Source organism: Bombina bombina, chromosome 1, assembly GCF_027579735.1.
Source record: "Bombina bombina isolate aBomBom1 chromosome 1, aBomBom1.pri, whole genome shotgun sequence".
NCBI classification, from domain to species: Eukaryota; Metazoa; Chordata; class Amphibia; order Anura; family Bombinatoridae; genus Bombina; species Bombina bombina.
Window position 1 is genome coordinate 185,860,235 of NC_069499.1, and position 24,921 is coordinate 185,885,155.

Below are 24,921 nucleotides of genomic sequence, written 5' to 3' on the forward strand. Positions count from 1 at the left end.
CAAGGAAAGCTACATAATTGATTATTCGTATTCAATTATAAGCAACCAAGTTATCTGGATTAAGTAATATAAAATAATGGCTGTAAGTACAAAAACATAATTTTATTGGCTAACTACGCCAGTCCAGCACCGAAATACTGGGCAATCCTCTGAAAAAGGAACATGGCAACCCCTATGTAAAAAGCAAAACTGGGCAAAAAGATCAAAGAATAAGCTACTGAGTTCTTGTTGGTTCCTGGTAGAGCGCTTCTCTTTCTGTGCGTATTTGTAATATACTAGAAATGTGCGATTCGTTTCGGATCGATTTGGAAATTCGTCTGAATTCGGTAAATTCGGGATTCGGATCGATTCGAATTTCCGAATTAAAATAGTGCCGAATCTACCGAATAAATCCGAATTAGTTCGGATATATTCAGATTTATTCGGTAGATTCGGATGGCCATGGATTACACTAGTATTGTACAGTATATTAGGTTATATCACTCTGCTATGGGTTACACCTAATATACAGTACATAATACTAGTCTAATACACAGCACATCCCACCTAATACTTACCGAAATTCCAAATTTCCGAACCGAACCGAATCCAGCCCAATTTATTCGAATCCAAATAAATCCGAAACAAATCCGAACCGAATTGATTCGAATTTTTCCGAATTGGAATCGATCCGAACAGAAATTCGAAAAAATCTGAATCGATCCGAACCAAATTTTTTCGCCATGCACATGTCTATAATATACTTACATGCTTTTGTAGAAACTCTTTACATCACATTCTAAATGCTGTATTGGAAGTTAAAGGGGATTAGTCTTGTTTCAGTATATGAAACAATGCAAGAATCTGCACTTTAGCTCAAAATGAACATTTTAGTGTGCAACAAAAACTTCAAACAAAATTAGTTTTAACCGAATACGACCATGAATGAAAATTGTAATTTTCATTATTCAAACAGAGCATATGATTTCTCTTGTTAGGTGTATCCAGTCCACGGATCATCCATTACTTGTGGGATATTCTCCTTCCCAACAGGAAGTTGCAAGAGGATCACCCACAGCAGAGCTGCTATATAGCTCCTCCCCTAACTGCCATACCCAGTCATTCTCTTGCAAGCTCTCAACATAGCTGGAGGTAGTAAGAGGAAAGTGGTAAAATATAGTTAGTTTTTTCTTCAATCAAAAGTTTATTGTTTTTAAATGGTACCGGAGTGTACTATTTTATCTCAGGCAGCATTTAGAAGAAGAATCTGCCTGCGTTTTTCTATGATCTTAGCAGAAGTAACTAAGATCCACTGCTATTCTCACATATGTCTGAGGAGTGAGGTAACTTCAGAGGGAGAATGGCATGCAGGGTATCCTGAAATAAGGTATGTGCAGTTAAGTTTTTCTAGGGATGGAATTTGCTAGAAAATGCTGCTGATACCGGATTAATGTAAGTTAAAGCCTAAATACAGTGATTTAATAGCGACTAGTATCAGGCTTGCTATCAGAGGTATATACACTGATTAATGTGCAATATAAAACGTTTGCTGGCATGTTTAATCGTTTTTTATGTATGCTTTGGTGATAAAACTTATTGGGGCCTAGTTTTTTCCACATGGCTGGCTTTATTTTTCCTAGAAACAGTTTCCTGAGGCTTTCCACTGTTATAGTATAAAAGTTACAGTTGGTGCAGTTAAAATTACAAACTGTGACATTCAGCTTCCCTCAGCAGTCCCCTGCATGCTATAGGACATCTCTGAAGGGCTCAAAAGGCTTCGAAAGTAGGAGCTGTGGCAGTTGTTATGACTGTTTAAAAAACATATTTTTCGTTTTGTTAATCTGTTTTTTGTATTAAGGGGTTAATCATCCATTTGCAAGTGGGTGCAATGCTCTGCTAACTTGTTACATACACTGTAAAAATTTTGTTAGTTTAACTGCCTTTTTTCACTGTTTCAAATTTTGGCAAAATTTGTTTCTCTTAAAGGCACAGTAACGTTTTTTTATATTGCTTGTTAACTTGATTTAAAGTGTTTTCCAAGCTTGCTAGTCTCATTGCTAGTCTGTATAAACATGTCTGACATAGAGGAAACTCCTTGTTTATTATGTTTAAAAGCCATGGTGGAACCCCATAGGAGAATGTGTACTAAATGTATTGATTTCACTTTAAACAATAAAGATCAGCTGTTATCTTTAAAAGAATTATCACCAGAGGATTCTGACGAGGGGGAAGTTATGCCGACTAACTCTCCCCACGTGTCGGACCCTTTGACTCCCGCTCAAGGGACTCACGCTAAAATGGCGCCAAGTACATCAAAGACGCCCATTGCGATTACTTTTCAGGACATGGCGGCAATCATGGATAATACCCTGTCAGCGGTATTAGCCAGACTGCCTGAATTCAGAGGAAAGCGCGATAGCTCTGGGGTTAGACATAATACAGAGCGCGCAGATGTTTTAAGGCCCATGTCTGATACTGCGTCACAATATGCAGAAGCTGAGGAAGAGCTTCAGTCTGTGGGTGACGTCTCTGACTCGGGGAAACCTGATTCAGATATGTCTACTTTTAAATTTAAGCTTGAGAACCTCCGGGTGTTGCTTGGAGAGGTTTTAGCTGCTCTGAATGACTGTGACACAATTGCAGTGCCAGAGAAATTGTGTAGACTGGATAAATACTACGCGGTGCCGGTGTGTACTAACGTTTTTCCAATACCTAAAAGGTTTACAGAAATTATTACTAAGGAGTGGGACAGACCCGGTGTGCCGTTTTCCCCCCCCCCCTCCTATTTTTAGAAAATTGTTTCCAATAGACGCCACCACATGGGACTTATGGCAGACGGTCCCTAAGGTGGAGGGAGCAGTTTCTACTTTAGCAAAGCGTACCACTATCCCTGTCGATTAGAAGGTTACCTTAAGAAAATGTTTATTCAACAAGGTTTTATCCTGCAGCCCATTGCATGCATTGCTCCTGTCACTGCTGCTGCGGCGTTCTGGTTTGAGTCTCTGGAAGAGGCCTTTCAGACAGCTACTCCATTGACTGAAATACTTGACAAGCTTAGAACACTTAAGCTAGCTAATTCTTTTGTTTCTGATGCCATTGTTCATTTGACTAAACTAACGGCTAAGAATTCTGGATTCGCCATCCAGGCGCTATGGCTTAAATCTTGGTCAGCTGACGTGACTTCAAAGTCTAAATTACTTAACATTCCCTTCAAGGGGCAGACCCTATTCGGGCCTGGTTTGAAGGAAATTATTGCTGACATTACTGGAGGTAAGGGTCATACCCTTCCTCAGGACAGGGCCAAATCAAGGGCCAAACAGTCTAATTTTCGTGCCTTTCGAAACTTCAAGGCAGGTGCAGCATCAACTTCCTCTGCTACAAAACAAGAGGGAACTTTTGCGCAATCCAAGCCGGCCTGGAAATCTAACCAGGCCTGGAGCAAAGGCAAGCAGGCCAGAAAGCCTGCTGCTGCCTCTAAGACAGCATGAAGGAACGGCCCCCTATCCGGCAATGGATCTAGTAGGGGGCAGACTTTCTCTCTTCGCCCAGGCGTGGGCAAGAGATGTTCAGGATCCCTGGGCTTTGGAGATCATATCTCAGGGATATCTTCTGGACTTCAAAGCTTCCCCCCCACAAGGGAGATTTCACCTTTTGAGATTATCTGTAAACCAGATAAAGAAAGAGGCATTCTTACGCTGTGTGCAAGACCTCCTAATAATGGGAGTGATCCATCCAGTTCCACAGATGGAACAAGGACAGGGATTTTATTCAAATCTGTTTGTGGTTCCCAAAAAACAGGGAACCTTCAGACCAATTTTGGATCTAAAGATCTTAAACAAATTCCTCAGAGTTCCATCGTTCAAAATGGAAACTATTCGGACAATCCTACCTATGATCCAGGAGGGTCAGTACATGACCACAGTGGATTTGAAGGATGCTTACTTTCACATACCAATTCACAAAGATCATCATCGGTTCCTAAGGTTTGCCTTTCTAGACAGGCATTACCAGTTTGTGGCTCTTCCCTTCGGGTTAGCTACAGCCCCAAGAATTTTTACAAAGGTTCTGGGGTCTCTTCTGGCGGTCCTAAGACCACGGGGCATAGCAGTGGCCCCTTATCTAGACGACATCCTGATACAGGCATCAAACTTCCAAATTGCCAAATCTCATACGGACATAGTGTTGGCATTTCTGAGGTCGCATGGGTGGAAAGTGAACGAGGGAAAGAGTTCTCTATCACCCCTCACAAGGGTTTCCTTCCTAGGAACTCTGATAGATTCTGTAGAAATGAAAATTTACCTGACGGAGTCCAGGTTATCAAAGCTTCTAAATTCCTGCCGTGTTCTTCACTACATTCCGCGCCCTTCGGTGGCTCAGTGCATGGAAGTGATCGGCTTAATGGTAGCGGCGATGGACATAGTGCCATTTGCGTACCTACATCTCAGACCGCTGCAATTATGCATGCTCGGTCAGTGGAATGGGGATTACACAGATTTGTCCCCTCTGCTAAATCTGGATCAAGAGACCAGAGATTCTCTTCTCTGGTGGCTATCTCGGGTCCATCTATCCAAAGGTATGACCTTTCGCAGGCCAGATTGGACAATTGTAACAACAGATGCCAGCCTTCTAGGTTGGGGTGCAGTCTGGAATTCCCTGAAGGCTCAGGGATCGTGGACTCAGGAGGAGAAACTCCTCCCAATAAATATTCTGGAGTTAAGAGCAATATTCAATGCTCTTCTAGCTTGGCTTCAGTTAGCAACCCTGAGGTTCATCAGATTTCAGTCGGACAACATCACGACTGTGGCTTACATCCACCATCAAGGGGGGACCAGGAGCTCCCTAGCGATGTTAGAAGTCTCCAAGATAATTCGCTGGGCAGAGACTCACTCTTGCCATCTATCAGCGATCCATATCCCAGGTGTAGAGAACTGGGAGGCGGATTTTCTAAGTCGTCAGACTTTTCATCCGGGGGAGTGGGAACTCCATCCGGAGGTGTTTGCTCAATTGGATCATCGTTGGGGCACACCAGAATTGGATCTCATGGCGTCTCGCCAGAACGCCAAGCTTCCTTGTTACGGATCCAGGTCCAGGGACCCAGAAGCGACGCTGACAGATGCTCTAGCAGCACCGTGGTTCTTCAACCTGGCTTATGTGTTTCCACCGTTTCCTCTGCTCCCTCGACTGATTGCCAAAATCAAACAAGAGAGAGCATCGGTGATCTTGATCACGCCTGCGTGGCCACGCAGGACCTGGTATGCAGACCTGGTGGACATGTCATCCTTTCCACCTTGGCCTCTGCCTCTGAGACAAGACCTTCTACTACAAGGTCCTTTCAATCATCCAAATCTAATTTCTCTGAGACTGACTGCCTGGAGATTGAACGCTTGATTTTATCAAGGCATGGCTTCTCCGAGTCAGTCATTGATACCTTAATACAGGCACTAAAGCCTGTAACCAGGAAAATCTACCATAAGATATGGCGCAAATATCTTCATTGGTGTCAATCCAAGAATTACTCATGGAGTAAGGTTAGGATTCCTAGGATATTGTCCTTTCTCCAAGAGGGTTTGGATAAAGGATTATCAGCTAGTTCTTTAAAGGGACAGATTTCTGCTCTGTCTATCCTTTTGCACAAGCGTCTGGCAGAGGTTCCAGACGTCCAGGCATTTTGTCAGGCTTTGGTTAGAATTAAGCCTGTGTTTAAACCTGTTGCTCCTCCATGGAGCTGAAACTTGGTTCTTAAGGTTCTTCAAGGAGTTCCGTTTGAACCCCTTCATTCCATTGATATCAAACTTTTATCTTGGAAAGTTCTGTTTTTGATGGCTATTTCCTCGGCTCGTAGAGTCTCTGAGTTATCAGCTTTACAATGTGATTCTCCTTATCTGATTTTCCATACAGATAAAGTAGTTCTGCGTACAAAACCTGGGTTTTTACCTAAGGTAGTTTCCAACAAGAATATCAATCAAGAGATTGTTGTTCCATCATTGTGTCCTAATCCTTCTTCAAAGAAGGAACGTCTTTTACATAATTTGGACGTAGTCCGTGCTTTAAAGTTTTACTTACAAGCGACTAAAGATTTTCGTCAAACATCTTCCCTGTTTGTTGTTTACTCTGGACAGAGGAGAGGTCAAAAGGCTTCGGCAACCTCTCTTTCTTTTTGGCTTCGGAGCGTAATACGCTTAGCCTATGAGACTGCTGGACAGCAGCCCCCTGAAAGGATTACAGCTCATTCTACTAGAGCTGTGGCTTCCACCTGGGCCTTTAAAAATGAGGCTTCTGTTAAACAGATTTGCAAAGCGGCGACTTGGTCTTCGCTTCATACCTTTTCAAAATTTTACAAATTTGATACTTTTGCTTCTTCGGAGGCTATTTTTGGGAGAAAGGTTCTACAGGCAGTGGTCCCTTCCGTTTAAGTACCTGCCTTGTCCCTCCCTTCATCCGTTTACTTTAGCTTTGGCATTGGTATCCCACAAGTAATGGATGATCCGTGGACTGGATACACCTAACAAGAGAAAACATAATTTATGCTTACCTGATAAATTTATTTCTCTTGTGGTGTATCCAGTCCACGGCCCGCCCTGTCCTTTTAAGGCAGGTCTAAATTTTAAACTACAGTCACCACTGCACCCTATGGTTTCTCCTTTCTCGGCTAGTTAGGGGAGGAGCTATATAGCAGCTCTGCTGTGGGTGATCCTCTTGCAACTTCCTGTTGGGAAGGAGAATATCCCACAAGTAATGGATGATCCGTGGACTGGATACACCACAAGAGAAATAAATTTATCAGGTAAGCATAAATTATGTTTTTAAACAACTTTCCAATTTACCTGGAAAGTATTACTGGGAGCTAGCTGCTGATTTGTGGCTGCACATATATGTTTTCTTGTCATTGGCCCATCAGATATGTTCAGCTAGCTCCCAGAAGTGCATTGCTTTTCCTTCAACAAAGGATACCAAGAGAATAACGCACATTTGATATTAGAAGTCAATTGGAAAGTTGTTTAAAATTGTATGTTCTATTTTAATTATGAAAGAACATTTCTGGATTTTATGTCAAACTCAAACCAAGAACCTGCCATGTACACAAAAGCTATGGGAGCTGTGAATCGCTACATACATAACAAATAATTGAATATCCATCCTTCTGTCTATCATCTACAAATTATATATTGTGACAGGGTCAGAGAGTTGAGATATGTAGAGAGTTTAGCTCTCTGTGTTTCTAGCGTGAAACGGTTAATGGTGGCTGGAAGCTACATTCATTAGTTAGCTGCCAAAACCTTGTTGTTAAGAGAAATATGTGTCTCACCTGTGAGGATCTAGCTAACTAGAAAAGTCTTGAGACAGAGACACAGAAGATATTAATTAGTATTTCCCTTTATACAGTTGTTTGTTTACTGTCTCAGTAATGGCTGTGACACACTGCAAGTGATGTGGCGCGAGGCGTCCGCGTCGCATCGCTTCTAAAGAAAGCTCAGCTACGCAACCTGACGCAGCAGAGTGCTCAGAGATGAATAGGCAGGACACACTGAGCGCGCACATCCGCATCTACACGCGGCGCAACGCTCCGCTTGCAGTGTGTCACAGCCTTTAGTTAAAGGGATAGTAAACACCAAAAATTTTATTGTTTAACCTTTTAAAGCCGTTATGCCGTTCTATTTGGTCATATTTAGACTGGGCTTTAAAGCCGTTATGACGGAATAGAACGTCATAGGTATCGGCTGTCCTGAAGCCTTCTGTGCTGTCAGGATTTGATTGCGGTCTGGAGGGCGTTCCTAGAGTTGTAGGGACGCCCCCCAAACGCGATCCAATAATTGAAATCTCACGATCTTGTGCACGATCGCGTGGTTTCAATTTGTCTACATAGGAACAGTTGTTCCGATGTAGGCACTTTAGCCCTGACACAAAAGGATTAAAAAGATAGATAATCCCTTTATTTACCATTCCCCAGTTTTGCATAACAAAATATCTAAGCTTCTACTGACTGCCTCCTTATCTCAGATCTTTTGACAGACTTGCATTTCAGGCAATTAGTGCTGATTTTTAAATAACTCCACGTGCGTGAGCACAATGTTATTCATATGAAACACTTGAACTAATGCCCTCTAGCTGTGAAAAATGTCAAATGCATTCAGATAAGAGGTGGCCATCAAGGGTTTATAAATTAGCATATGAGCCTACCTAGGTTAAGCTTTTAACTAAGAATACCAAGAGAACAAAGCAAATTTGATGCTAAAAGTTTTAAAGTTGTTTAAAATTACATGTCCTATGTGAATCATGAAAGTTTCATTTGGATTTTGCTATCCCTTTAACCAGATTTGTGAATTGTTTTGTTCATCTCCAGAGTTGGAGTAAATATCTGGTAAATGTTATTGTGCTTGCTGAAAAATTCTAATCAGATGGTAGTGCTTAGCTTATAAACAGTAGTGCTGAAGTGACTCGCATGCACTAAGGCTAACATGTGCTTGTGTGCAGTGAATGTATGCATAGGTAAGAATAGATAAGTCATAGTAATACACATCAATGCTTTTTAATATTGTGTTCTACTGACAGAGATTCCAAAATTGTGAAAAAGATGTTAAAACTGCATTATAGACGCGGGTTGATTCTCTTTAACATAACTATACATTTCAGTTACCTGGCGCACTACAGATGGACTTGGGGGAGTAAATGTTACATTTATTTCAGCTCCAAATGACAGGAATATAGATTGTATATATAAAAGACTGTGATACTGAGATATCATTTTAAAAATCTTATCTACAACTTGCACCTGGGCTGACCCTTATACTATTTCTCAATTTAGGAACAGGCAGTTTTAGTCAGAAGAAATGTTTTCTGTCTTGACATTTTATTTGGGGGTAACATTGCAGAAAATATAAAGGGACATTAAACTGATGAGTACAACTAGAGTTGCATGGTCACTACTCAATATGCTGTTACTTTTCATCCTGTTCCTACAGCTCTCTTCAAAGCCTTTCCTATTTTTTATAACCCTTAAAGGGCCACTAAACCCAAAATCTTTCTTTCATGATTCAGATAGAGAATAGAAATTTAAACAACATTACAATTTACTGCTATTATTTATTTTGCTTCATTTATTAGATAGCCTTAGTTGAAGAAAAAGCAATGCACATGGTGAGCCAATCATACGAGGCTTCTATGTGCAGCAACCAATCAGCAGCTGCTGAGCATATCTAGATATGCTTTTCAGCAAAGAATATCAAGAGAATAAAACAAATTAGATAATATAAGTAAATTAGAAAGATGTTTAAAAATGCATTCTCTTTCTAAATCATGAAAGAAAACTGTGGGTGTCATGTCCCTTTAAATGTGCCAGATAGGGTTGCCTCCTCGGCCATGTTTTCCTGGACACTTATAAGTTACACATGCTGCAGGGCATGCTGGGAGGAACATGAATAGTGGTGTCCAGGGTCATTATTCATGCGCTGTCCAGGGGTGCAATTCATGTTCACCTCGGCACACCTTGCAGCATGTGTAACTCATAAGTGTCCAGGAAAACATGACCAAGGTGGCAACCGTAGTGCAAGATAGTGACGCTCCACCTCTTAATAATGGGGTCTTCCATCTTGGAGCACAGGTATTCTCACAACCTTGTGACAGAAGCAATACGCATTTACAGATCAGTGAGGTTACCAGCATTTTGACAACTGTATAATATTTTTAGGGTGTGCAATACAGGGCAGGAACTTTATATCTGCATTGTTCTTTATTATTGTTTTAATATATTTTGCATAATTGTAAAACTGTGTAAAAAACCTGCAAAATTGTAAAGCTCACACCCTGTGTCATGCATGCTAACCCCAAGCAAATGATGCAGCTGTCAAAAAGCCAGAAACATCACTTATCTGTGCGTGTGCACCGCTTCTGTCACATGGTGTGAGAATACCTAAGCTCCAAGATGGTCACGTTCAGCATGCAGAGGCGGAGCTTCGGCATATGCCACCTTTAAGGTATTAAAATAGTAGAATTTTTTGAGCAATATAGCTCAGTAGGAAACACAAGAACATGGTGAATAGTAACCATTTTATCTTAGTTGTGCCCAGCAGTTTAATGTCCTTTAAGAGGATGCATCACAATGAATATTTATATTTTTAAGCTTAGTTTTTAAATTCAAGTTCCTTATATGATAATAAAGGTAAAGTTGAATCCATTGTTATTCATATATTCTTATATTAGATGACCTAAAATGTTTGTAATAGAAAGCTGTTGGTGAGAGCTATATGGCGATTATTCCATATTTGTACTGTCACTGCATACTTGCTCAGGGCTACTAGGGTTTAAGTTTACAGAGATGCCATTGAATACAGGAAATATAGAAGATCAGTAGACTAGCCTTTCAGCAGATGATGTATGGATATAATATTATGTAGTAGTAGATACATAGAATTGCTGTTCAGCAGAAATAGCAGTAACAAGTCTAATAAAGGACTTCTAAAATATCTTACCCTTATACCATATTTATTCATAGGTATAGCATGGGACATTTATTCGGAGAATAATTCAACAAAATATATTTCAAAAAGTGAAAGAAAACTAATTTTCTGTTGGTCCTCAAAAAGGCTACATGTACTCTTCTACAATCGTCTTACTTTTATTGTGGAAAATAATGGCCTAGTTTATCTTTTTGATTTTTATTTGTAATTCAAATTTAGTTTTTTTAAGGTTTTTATATACTGTATGAAATTCAATAAAAGGTTACCAGTGACAGCAACTGTCTTATAGGCATATATACCTGCAATGTTAATGTGTTGACTTACCTTCCCTTGACTTTCTTTTACTAAAGCCTTAATAGCTGACTATCCAGCATATTATTGTACTGTGCTACTTCCTCATCACTGGCTCCATCAACAGATCACTGAGTGCAATTACAGTCAGACCATCACAAGATTCAGGCATACACTTTATAATTGATGAAATTATGTAATAAAATATCCTTTATATGCATCAACATGTGTAAGAAAATGAAATAAAATATTTTGTGTATTAGATAATATGAAAGAAACTTAAATGTTGTGTATAATTGGAGTAATGTTTTATAAATGTGCAAATCATTTGTTTTGTTTTTAAGGATTGACAGAAAAAAAGATAAAACTGAAAGAAAAATTCTGGACAGTCAAGAGAGAGGATTCTGGGACGTACATCGACCCGTGGTAAGTTTGCTTAGTAACCCATCTAGAATAGTCATTGCAGAATAGAAGGTAAATAGCCTTAACCCTTTAAAGAGACAAAAGTAAAGAAAAAAACAACCCACAAATGCCTAGATGACAAGTGGTGCCTATTTATATGCAGGGTGCGCTATCAATATTGCGGTGCTATGTTAAGATTATCACACAATATGATATTACAAGTCCATGGTAAAAACAGAATTACCAGAGAATGTTTAGAGCGGCCAACATCCCTTTAGCACTCCCTATACTTTAAATAAATATTGCAACTGTGCTAAACATGCGCTGGTATTATAAGTTGAAAGTTATATGTTGCGCTTGAGAATAGGAGGACTATTACTCCTTGGTTACGCCGTTATTAAGAGCTGTACATTACAAATGTGATCTGACCTGGAGTGCAGAGTTGTCTGTGGCCAGTCATGTTGATAAACTTAATAAAGAGGCTTTAGATAGCAACACTTTATGTTATTTAAAGGTGATTCATTTGTGATTGAAGTACATGTGAACTTTTGGGCACTGTGCTGTACCATGTTAAGAATGACACTATGGGCATAAAGAACAATGGAACTTTTGCATTGCATGAATTTTGGATGCCGTTTTGAAGAACAGATTAAATGGATGTATTTGCTAACATTAGTAGCTTATCCTGTGTAGGGTCTTTTGATCAAATGATTGCTGCAATCCGAACTCAACACATAACTGCACTTTTACAAAAAAAGTGCCTTATAACCTAGGCTGACCATATTGCCGCTTTAAAAAGGGACATATATATACATATAATATAGAATCAATCAAACCAGCTCAAAGGACAACCCAAATTAGTAATCTTATATTGGAAAACCTGAGACAGCTAAAAAGAGGTTGTATCTCAGGGTGCTCAGGAGGAATCAATAATTGGATATATTATAGGTAGTGATGAATCTGATACCTTCACTTCCATTAAAAACAAAAATCTCAAGGATAGTAGCGTGGCAAGACATTTTTTCAATTGTCATGAGAGTTCTGCCTCCTCACTAAAGATGAGGGGCTTAGAATTAATAGATCTGCAGAATAGAGGAGGTGACCTATATAAACTGTTGTTACAAGCAGAATGTAAGTGGATCTATAATATCAATACTCTAAGTCCCATCGGTCTAAATGAAGAGATTAACTGTGCCCCTTTTCTGTGAACAATAAAATCAACAAGAATATCACATTTACCCCCATTGAAATATGTTGCATCTATCCTTATGTATATACTAAACCAAATTGGTCTAGACAGAGAGACTAACTATGTCCTTTCTTTTTAGAGTGCTAAAGGATATCATATATATCCTCACTGAAGTAAATTATACCTGCCTAAAAATAGAACTTCATATGTTTGCTCCCCCATACCTGTGGTCGTTTATCAATACCAATTACCAGGATAAATGAAAACTATAATCTTCCAACCAGACTGTAACAATTGTAACTACCCTCCTTGAGTGGCGGTATTGTAAATGTAAATATTACTGTGAATGTATATAATTCCTCATATAGTTTAGTTCATACTCCACGCTGAAGAATGCACAACTACTGATTGTATATAGATGAGTTTAGTAAATCCATAAGAGTTAGATCTTTGCTAATGTAGTCTGATTCAATGATATAAAAGTATTTAAGTAAATTAATGTAAATATTAGGATATGTGATTAGATCTCATGTTTCCACCTTAAATAATGACATCACAGAAACAGACATTCAGAAGGGAGGAACAAATCTACCCAGACCTCCTACAATTAGGGTTTAAATTCCCGGAAGGGACGATGAATTGTTACACTGAATTGTAGTTGTTTTTTTACATGACTCGGTGTGGGCCACCCGAGTAAAACAGAAGTCTGCTGCTACACCTCATGACCATAGAGGAAGCCAAGACAGTCCTTATTGCAGGGTGCATAGAGACAAAGCTTGAATAAGCTAAAAGCGGGGAAACGATCATCAACAGTTTGCCGGAAAACAGACCAGTTGGAAGTGGTGAGATTTGGAAGGGGTCCCTTACACGAGAATATAACTCTCAGTAGGAGCACCCCAAGGCTACAACAATTGCAATGGATGAATCTTGCTATACCTATTGCCTGTTTCACTTTTCAACATTGTGGGACTGTAATTCTGCTACATTTGACTGCTATGCATGACTTCTATTAACCCGCGTGAACTGCTTATGACAACAGTTACTCTTACATGCTTTATGAAAACATGCTCTGCTTCTGTATGTCACAGTACATGTTGGCATTCATGGTTCCCTCAATGAACTGTAGCTCCCCAGTGCCGGTAGTACTCATGCAGGCCCAGACCATGCACCAGCAGTTCACCAGAAATGCTGGTACGATGATAAATGCTGACAGCGTATGTTGTCGGCATTTATCGGTGTGCGGCGGACATGATCCGCAATATTGGATCATGTCCGCTCGCACATCGATAAATGCTGACAGCGTATGCTGTTGACATTTATCGATGTGCGGTGGACATGATCCGCAAAATGGATCATGTCCGCTCACACAATAATAAATAGGCCTATGTCTTTTAGGTAACCTATATATATGCAACTCAACAAACTTTGATGCAGGGTTATTCCAGTCATCCTATAAATTGTATCTATGGTGTCTTTATGGAGTTCCACAGCCGAGATGCATTTACTTGAGTACTTCTGGGATATGATTTGTTTAAGTTCTTTATTATACTGTATGTTAGCAAGCTATAATAATATCTAAAGCAAAGATTAAATTACAAGACAAGCGAAAATCAAATTACCAGACAATTGTAAATGGTAATGTAATTAAGTGCAGACTATGACTGACAAGTGAATAATATAGTTATGTTTCATAATTCTCAGATAATTAAATGCTATCACCAATGTGCCATAAAGAATTGCTTAATGCTTCAACATGTTAAGGAATGCACAAGCGAATACAATTTGTCCTTAACATAAGCCAGTATATTTTTAGTACTGATATGATTTAAAAATACTTGATTATATAAATGGGCTTGGCAAAGTCAGAAATGTTTGCCCCCCTCATGAGTTGCTTTAACCCCTTAATCCTGCCCTATTAGTGGCTAGGTGAGCAGTACTTGGTACCCTCCTCTTATTACTGACGATTGCAGGAGTTAATAAAGAGGCTTTTCACACGCAGTTACAAAGTGCAGCTGGCCCTGGGATTATAAAGTTCTGCACCAATATTTAAAATTATTTGAACTACATTGTATTTTCATATTCTTTTATGAAATTATATTAAATAAAAAAAACTTTTAAGAATGAAGTGGTATAACCCTAGGTAAACAGGTCTAACGGTTCTAGATCCAGTGGAAAGAAAACTTTCAATATGTTAATGCTTTTTCTTTGTGTTTCCTATAAATAATAGCTGTAGCTTTAAATGTAAATGCCAGATTCCATGGCAGTAGAATCTAGGGCCCGATCCGATATGCAGCGTCGCCCGCAAAAGCCGGCGACGCCAAATTTTACGCTGGTTTGGTATCACATATACGGCGTAACCTAGAAGTTACGCTCGTATATTTCTGCCTTCAGCCGTAGTTTTTTGGCCCATAGACAAGTATACCAAACCAGCGCAGTTTGGTATCCAATATACAGCGTAAGGACTTACGTGGCGAAAATGGAGAAATTCTACTCCATTTTCACCTCGCCACAAATTGCAGGCGTAGTAAGCCTTGTGTTGTCTATTGAACCCCCCTAACTCCCTAAACTAGCTGCTAAATAAACACCTAACGCATGCGCAATGTCTATCTACCTGGCAACCGCGAACTGCTAAATAAAACCTAACAACTAACGCATGCGCAATGTCTATCTACCTGTCAACCGCGATCCCCCACCGCAATCCCTAATAAAGTATTTAACCCCTAAACCGCCGCTCCCGGACCCCGCCGCCACCTACATTAAATGTATAACCCCCTAATGTAAGCCCCTACACCGCCGCCATCTACATTATCTACCCCTAATGTGAACCCCTTACACCGCCGCCATCTACATTACCTACCCCCTAATGTGAGCCCCTTACACCGCCGCCACCTACATTAACAACCCCCTAATATGAGCTCCTACCCCGCCGCCACCTACATTAACTACCCCCTAATGTGAGCTCTTACCCCGCCGCCAGCTATATTAAAATTATTAACCCCTAATCTAATCCCACTATACCGCCGCCACCTATATTAAATTATTAACCCCTAATCTAATCCCACTATACCGCCGCCACCTATATTAAATTATTAACCCCTAATCTAATCCCCCTATACCGCTGCCACCTATATTAAATTATTTAACCCCTAAAATACTAAACTATCCCTACCACTAAACCTAAGTCTAACCCTACAAATAGCCCTGAAAAGGGCTTTTTGCGTGGCATTACCCCAAAGTAAACAGCTCTATTGCCAGCACTTAAAAGGGCTTTTTGCGGGCCATTGCCCTAAAGTAACCAGCTCTTTTACCAGCCCTTAAAAGGGCTTTTTGTGGGGCATTGTCACAAAGTAAACAGCTCTTTTGCCACCTATAATAAATGTATTGCCCCCTAATCTAATCCCCCTACACCGCCGCCACCTATATTAAATACATTACCCCCTAATCTAATCCCACTATACCGCCGCCACCTATATTAACTATATTAACCCTAATTATATTAGGGTTAATATAGTTAATATAGTTATTATATTATATATATTAACTATATTAACCCTAATTATATTAGGGTTAATATAGTTATTATATTATATATATATATTAAGTATAATAACCCTATCTAACTATAACACTCCTAACTAAATTCTTATTAAAATAAATCTAATTAATATTAATATTATTAATTAAAATATTCCTATTTAAATCTAAATACCTAAAAAAAAAATAAACCCTAAGATAGCTACAATATAATTAATAATTCGAATTTCCGATTGGCTGATAGGATCCAATCAGCCAATCAGATTGAGCTTGCATTCTATTGGCTGATCGGAACAGCCAATAGAATGCGAGCTCAATCTGATTGGCTGATTGGATCAGCCAATCGGATTGAACTTGAATCTGATTGGCTGATTGAATCAGCCAATCAGATTTTCTTACCTTAATTCCGATTGGCTGATAGAATCCTATCGGAATTCGACGGACGCCATCTTGGATGACGTCATTTAAAGGAAACTCCATTTGTCGTTCAGTCGTCGGGCCAGCTGGATGTTCCGCGTCGGAGGGCTGAAGAAAGAAGATTGAAGATGCCGCTTGGAGGAAAACTTCGCCCCAATGGAGGACCTCTTCTTTGCCGCTTGGATGAAGACATCGCCGGATGGAAGACTTCTTCTTTGCCGCTTGGATGAAGACATCGCCGGATGGAAGACATCTTCTTTGCCGCTTGGATGAAGACATCGCCCGGATTGGATGAAGAGTTCGGCCCGGCTGGGTGAAGACGACTCAAGGTAGGGAGATCTTCTGGGGCTTAGTGTTAGGTTTTTTTAAGGGGGGTTTGGGTGGGTTTAGAGTAGGGGTTTGTGGGTGGTAGGTTTTAATGTTGGGGGGTGGTATTGGGGGTTTTTTACAGGCAAAAGAGCTGTTTACTTTGGGGCTGGTAAAAGAGCTGGTTAATTTTTAATTTAGAATAGGGTAGGGCATTTTTTTATTTTGGGGGGATTTATTATTTTATTAGGGGGCTTAGAATAGGTGTAATTAGCTTAAAATTCTTGTAAATCTTTTTTTATTTTTTGTAATTTAGTGTTTTGGTTTTTTTGTAATTTAGTTTAGTGTATTTAATTGTATTTTAGTTTAGAGATTTGTAGTTTATTTAATTTATTGATAATGTAGGTGTATTTGTAACTTAGGTTAGGATTTATTTTACAGGTAAATTGGTAATTATTTTAACTAGGTAGCTATTAAATAGTTATTAACTATTTAATAGCTATTGTACCTAGTTAAAATAAATACCAAGTTACATGTAAAATAAATATAAACCCTAAAATAGCTACAATGTAATTATTATTTATATTGTAGCTATCTTAGGGGTTTTTTTTATAGGTAAGTATTTAGATTTAAATAGGAATATTTTAATTAATAATATTAATATTAATTAGATTTATTTTAATAAGAATTTAGTTAGGGGTGTTAGAGTTAGATAGGGTTATTATACTTAATATATATATAATATAATAACTATATTAACCCTAATATAATTAGGGTTAATATAGTTAATATATATAATATAATAACTATATTAACTATATTAACCCTAATATAATTCGGGTTACTATAGGTGGCGGCGGTATAGTGGGATTAGATTGGGGGTAATGTATTTAATATAGGTGGTGGCGGTGTAGGGGGATTAGATTAGGGGGTAATACATTTATTATAGGTGGCAAAAGAGCTGTTTACTTTGTGACAATGCCCCGCAAAAAGCCCTTTTAAGGGCTGGTAAAAGAGCTGGTTACTTTAGGCCAATGGCCCGCAAAAAGCCCTTTTAATGGCTGGCAATAGAGCTGTTTACTTTGGGGTAATGCCACGCAAAAAGCCCTTTTCAGGGCTATTTGTAGGTTATACTTAGGTTTAGTGGTAGGGATAGTTTATTATTTTAGGGGTTAATTAATTTAATATAGGTGGCGGCTGTATAGGGCGATTAGATTAGGGGTTAATTAATTTAATATAGGTGGCGGTGGTATAGGGGGATTAGATTAGGGTTAATAAATGTAATATAGGTGGCGGCGGTGTTAGAGTTAGATAGGCTTATTATACTTAATATATATATATAATATAATAACTATATTAACTATATTAACCCTAATATAAATAGGGTTAATATAGTTAATATATATAATATAATAACTATATTAACTATATTAACCCTAATATAATTAGGGTTAATATAGTTAATATAGGTGGCGGCGGTATAGTGGGATTAGATTAGGGGGTAATGTATTTAATATAGGTGGCGGCGGTGTAGGGGGATTTAGATTAGATGCAAAAGAGCTGATTACTTTGTGACAAAGCCCCGCCAAAAGCCCTTTTAAGGGCTGGTAAAAGAGCTGATTACTTTAGGGCAATGGCCCGCAAAAAGCCCTTTTAAGGGCTGGCAATACAGCTGTTTACTTTGGGGTAATGCCACGCAAAAAGCCCTTTTCAGGGCTATTTGTAGGGTTAGACTTAGGTTTAGTGGTAGGGATAGTTTAGTATTTTAGGGGTTAATTAATTTAATATAGGTGGCGGCGGTATAGGGGGATTAGATTAGGGGTTAATTAATTTAATATAGGTGGCGGTGGTATAGGGGGATTAGATTAGGGTTAATAAATGTAATATAGGTGGCGGCGGTGTAGGGGGATTTAGAATAGGGGTTAATTAATTTAATACAGCTGGCGGCGGGGTAGGGGGATTTAAATTAGGGGTTAATAATTTTAATATAGCTGGCGGCGGGGTAGGGTGATTAGATTAGGGGTTAATAATTTTAATATAGCTGGCGGCGGGGTAGGAGCTCACATTAGGGGGTAGTTAATGTAGGTGGCGGCGGGGTAGGAGCTCACATTAGGGGGTAGTTAATGTAGCTGGCAGCGAGGTAGGAGCTCACATTAGGGGGTAGTTAATGTAGGTGGCGGCGGGGTAGGAGCTCACATTAGGGGGCAGTTAATGTAGCTGGCGGCGGGGTAGGAGCTCACATTAGGGGGGAGTTAATGTAGCTGGCGGCGGTGTAAGGGGCTCACATTAGGGGGTAGTTAATGTAGGTGGCGGCGGGGTCTGGGAGCGGCGGTTTAGGGGTTAATAACTTTATTAGGTGGCGGCGGGGTCCGGGAGCGGCGGTTTAGGGGTTAATACATTTTTTATTAGGAGAGTGAGGGGGGATAGCGGATAGAGGGTTAGACGTGTCGGGCTATGTTTGGGAGGCATGCTAGACAGTACGGGAGATTTTATAACTTAGTCAGGTTTTGTGGGCGCCGGCAGTTTCTAAAGTGCCGTAAGTCACTGGCGACTCCAGAAATTTGTACTTATGCAGATTTCTGGCCATCGCTGGTTTATCCGACTTACGGCACTTTAGCATCTGACGGCGCCGTATATGGGATAGCTCGAGTTGCAAGCTGAAACTACGGGCGGCGGGGGGTTCCCTCGCTTGCGCCGCAAACTATGATCTATATCGGATCGCGCCCCTAGTCTGCAAAAAAATAATTATCAATATATAGGTGTAGATTCTAAGTGGAGCGCAAACGCTGCTCAAGTTAAATCAATAACACTTATTATGGTGCTCATGCTACAAGTTATAAGTAAAATAGTGGTGCTTGAGTGAAAGTCTCAGGCTTGCTAACAACTGGAGGTCGGATAGTTTGCCTGCACCAACTCCCTCACCTCATAAACTTCTATGGGTTGCTCTACAAAACTCTGTTCTGGATTTTAATTGAGCGCGAACCTGAAAGGTGCACTAAGCCAAGTGCCCTAAAGCCGAAGCTGTGTTAAGAAATAGTTGAAATCTCTTTGTTCTTCACTCAGAAGAAAATGATATACTTAAATACAGGTACAAATCCCCAAATTTGGAATTCCAAATCCAAACTTATTTTGAAATCCAAACTTTTTAATTTTTTTGAAAAAAAAATCAAACATTACTATATTTCCCCACCTATAAGTCACAATCTTCTCTGACTTTGCAAATAGCACTCTATATTTATTTAAAACACCAAATATTACCTTTCTGATTACAGTACCATAGTATCTTTCTAATGATTGTATGTATACAGCGGTATTAAAATGATATAAAACTACCTTTAGGTTGCATGTATAAGTTGTAAAATGACAGGTAAATATTGTCTAAATAACCTGATATTGTTGTTTACACTTGGTTCCATCCCCTCAAGGTGCAAAAATTCCAAAACCCAAAACCCCAACCTTTTCCTGTCCCAGTTTGGATAAAGGGTTTTCTACATGTCTATCTATCTAATATATATATATATATATATATATATATATATATATATATATATATATATATATATATATATATATATATATATATATACACACACACACACAGCAGGTATTGAAAAGAATCACCCCCCTTAAAAATAATCACATTTTGTTGTTTTGCAGTCTGAAATAAAGACAGTTTTTGTTTATCCAGTTGTAATTACTCAGTGCAACTTCTAACATCCAAGTGAAAGATATAACACCAACATGTCAGGCAAAATAAAGACAATTCAAAAACAGAATCACTGAGTTGCAAAAAGGATCACCCCTCCTAAAATTACTTGTAAACTCAATCAGGTGTAGCTAATCACCTTCTCAACGGCACACACAAAGCCATTTGACCTTCAAGTGTGGTCAGCTCTGGGCATATCGAATAGCTCATCATGAAAAGACCTTTCCTGGAGCATATCAGTCCCTGGTAGTGCAACTGAAGCACACAATCAACTATGAGTGACAAGGCACTGTCAAAAAATCTCTGGGATAATGTTGGGGACAGGCACAAGTCAGGAGATGCAAAATATCAAAGGCTTTATCAATTCCTAGAAGCACAGTGAAGTCTATTATTAAGAAGTGGAAGGTATTTTGCACAACGCAGACCCTCTCTGGATCAGGACATCGCTCCAAACTGGATGAAAGAGCCAGGAGGAAACTTGTCAGAGAGGCTTCCAAGAGGCCCACAGCAACTGTGAAGCAATTGCAGGAATTTATGGCAAAAAGTGGTCATTGTGTGCATGTGACAATAATATCACAAATTCTCCACAAATGTGGCTTGTATGGGAGGGTTGCAAGAAAAAAGCAACTCATCTAGAAAGGCCACATGCAGTCACGACTGAGCTTTGCCATAAAACACCTAGGAGATTCTGAGGCCACATGGAAAAAGTTGTTATGGTCAGATGAGACTAAAATTTAATTATTTGGCGTCAACACCAAACAATATGTCTGGAGGAAATCCAATACAGCTCACTATCCAAATAACACCATACTTACTGTAAAACATGGAGGTGGTAATATCCTGTTATGGCAGTGTTTCTCTGCAGCAGACACTGGAGTACTTGTCAGGATAGAAGGAATAATGGATGGGGCAAAATACCGTCAAATTCTTGAGGAAAATCTGCTGCCCTCTGCCAGTTGTCAATGGGAAGGTTTACCTTCCAACATGACAATGACCCAAAGCACACAGCAAAAATGACCACATAGTGGTTGAAGGAGAAAAGGGTGAATGTCTCCATTACCCCATTCAATATCTGTGGCATGACTTGAAGACTACAGTCCACAAACAGTCACCATCAAATGTAACGGGACTGGAGCAGTTCTGCAAAGAAGAGTGGGCAAATATTGCAGTCTAGATGTACAAAGTTAGTAAAGACATATCCCAACAGACTAAAGGCTGTAATTAAAGGAAAAGGGGCTTCAACAAAATACTGACACAAGGGGCTGATCCTTTTTTGCAACTCAGTGATTCTGTTTTTCAATTGTCTATATTTTTCCCTGACAAGTTGGTGTTATATCTTTTACTTGGATGTTATAAGTTGCATTGAGTAACGACAACTGGATAAACAAAAACTGTGTCTGTCTTTATTTCAGGCTGCAAAGCAACAAAATTGGCCCCCTCTTACGCCAACCTCTTTATGGGGTGGTGGGAGCTGTGCCACATCTATGCAGATGAAAACCCCTTCAGAGAGAACATCAAATTATACCAACGCTTTATAGATGACCTCATCCTAATATGGGAAGGGGATGATGAGACACTATTTAGATTCCTGAACCATGTTGAATACAACAAAATGGAAGTACATTTCACACATGAGATGCAGAACATTGAAATTAATTATCTGGATCTCACTCTGAGAGGTAATATAAGTGAAAAACGGGTCGAAACAACCATATATAGAAAGCCAATTTCAAAAAATGTGAATTTACACGCAAAAAGTGACCATCCAAAGAAAACATTTAAAGCCATTGTCAAAGGTCAACATATGAGGGTAAAGCGGAACTGCTCTAACCAGTCAGACTATGTCAAGGAAGCAGCACGTCTAGATGGCCAACTGAAAGATAGGGGCTACAACAAACGGGTTATCAAGGATGTCTAATTAGCAGTGTCCACTATGGACAAGAGAGACTTAATTAGAGATAAAAGTCCTAATACTATGAACAAAAATAAGAAAGGAAACAATAAGGATCAAGATAACATCAAATGTGTTACCCAATATTCGTTACAGTACAACCAAATATGTAACATTATAAGAAAACACTTACCCATACTAGAGCTGATAACACCTTGGCTAAAACTGCAGAGAAAAGAGGTCTCTTCTCTTACAGAAGAGGAAAAACAATAGGTAATGTGGTATCTCCAACTGTCCCTAAAACTATAAACAAACAATCATCTTGGTTACAAGTAAAAAGCCTCCACAAGTGTGGCTACAGTGAATGCAAAGCCTGCAAACACGCTCAGACAGTGAACACCTTTTGCTCATCCAAGACAGGAGAATCCTTTGAAATAGAGAGGTGTCTTGGGAAAACCTCAAGAGAAATAAGAACACGCATCAGAGAGCACGTGTCAAGCATTACTGTAGATACAGACATGAGCAGGAAAAGGGAGGATAAACTGTTACCGGTGGCCAAACATTTTATAGAGGGACATGCCAGAAATACTAAATCACTAAAGTGGACAATCATAGAGAAAGTAACACTGAACTCTAGAGGGGGTGACTTAGAAAAACTCCTCAGTAAGAGGAAAGTGTATTGGATGTTTCGCCTAAAAACAAAAATGCCTCACAGGTTCAATTCCAGATTTGATCTTATCAATTTCTGGGAATGAATACGTCTACCTGTTCTAAATTCTGATTTCTAAATCCCATATCCAGAATAATAAATTTCCACACTCACCTAATATTTTCCAAAGGATAGGAAGAAAGAGGACGTCTATTCACTAAGCTAAATATGAGCTAAACATAGGCGTTCAGGTACAAAACAAAATAACAAAATGATCAAGTACAAACTGTTTTACATATGTGTCGTATGTGGCACATTAATATTGGTGACCATTCAGAGCTAAAAAGCTAAAGAGCTGGTCGTATACTAGTTCCGACAAACTGGAGCTACAGCGTTCACCACTTATGTAAACAACTAATTCATTTACACCGCAGCTCCAGGGCATATGCATTCCCAACCCTAGCCAAACTTTAAATAAAGTATACAGATGAGAGCACATACTAAAGGTTTAAGTGGTAACACAACATTGGCACATGTGATTTTAATTGACCCTAATTTTATTGCTATAAATTAGAACTGCCACTGCGATAGATCAGTGGTCTATGAGTATGGCTCCAGAGAGCTGAAATACGTCATACCTGATCTATCGCCTGTTTGTTTTACCCTTTTTGTGGATTGCTTTGCTGTTTTTTAGAGGAACTAAATAAAGACTTTTTGATTTTACTGCACTCACGGCTGGATTTCTTTGTTTTCTCTTGGAGATATATATATATATGTATGTGTGCGTGTGTGTGTACAAGTATAACATATTTTTTTGAGTGACACCGGCAATGCCGTTTTTTACGTGGTTTTGTTATCACATATACGGTGTAGCATACAAGTTATGCCTGTATATTTTACCTGTCGCCCGCATTTTTTACTCCCATAAACTAACATAGAACTGGTGTCACCATTAGCTATTACATATTCAGCGCAAGGACTTACGTGCGCAGAATTGAGAAAATCTACTCCATTTTCATCTCGCTACACATAGGCAGGCGCAGCAACCCTTGCACTGACTAAAAAAACAACGTAACTTCCTGGAAGCCTTAACAAACATCTAAAATAGTTAAAGGGACAGTATACTATAAAATTGTTTTTCTCTTTCCAATTAATTTTTTTTACTAGCTGCAGAGTATAAAATGTATGAGATTTGATTTTTTAAGGTTTAATTGTATATATGAAATAGCTGATTTTGTGTTTTGAAGTCACAACCTAATAAAATGGGTTGAGCTTGTAGGTATAATCAGATCTCATTACTTTATCACAGTGTAAATATACCTGCTTCTTTATCTTATATCTATTCATAAACCAATCACCAATACTTGGAGAGAACAATGGAAAAATTAACATTTTATTACCTTGTCTCTTCTAGAACCCACTGGGAGTGCAATTTATTCTACTGGCTGTGTTAACACAGCTCGGCCTTGAGGCCAACATATTTAAGGATGGGTGGGGATACCACAGGCTAAATAAAAATTTTCAAATGCAATCATAAGGGTAAAGGAAATACTTGTAAACAATTTAATACACTCCAGCAGGTAAAGTGGATCATTGGGAACAAATTAAAGGGAAGAACATTTTTGACTAAACTGTCCCTTTAAACCTTGCTGCCCACTTAATTATTAAAATCAATATTCCTCCTCTGCAATTGTGTCAAACCAATTACAAACAGAACAACTTCTCACCTGCAGCCTTAAAACACCTGACAATGCACACCCTATCAGTAACATCAGTATTATATATACCCATGTGTTAATTTATATTGGATGTGAGATAAATTAATTTACATCTTATAAGTGAATATTACTATATGTACCCTTCATACACAACTATGTGGATGTGAGTTTTAGTTCAAGAATATGTCATAAACATGATAATATTACCTGTTTTATATTGCCATTTCAACACAGGTCATATTTTAACAATATTAGTGTAATAAAGCACACCTCACATGGATGTGTATGACAATTACATGGTAAATAACAGAGGACAAGGTTTATGGTGAACTAAAATAATATTTTTTATTTATTTTTTTTGGCTTCTTGGATGAGGGAACTGAGG

The 24,921-nt window shown here is 39.0% G+C and overlaps 1 protein-coding gene across 1 annotated transcript in view; it reads left to right on the plus strand.

Annotated features, from left to right (window-relative positions):
- Positions 1–24,921, plus strand: part of RGS6 (regulator of G protein signaling 6) — an 848,561-nt gene that overhangs the window by 697,017 nt on the left and 126,623 nt on the right. Inside the window, exon 9 of the mRNA XM_053697770.1 lies at positions 11,069–11,150. Within this exon, the coding sequence (XP_053553745.1) occupies positions 11,069–11,150 (82 nt within the window). The remainder of the gene's footprint in view (positions 1–11,068; positions 11,151–24,921) is intronic.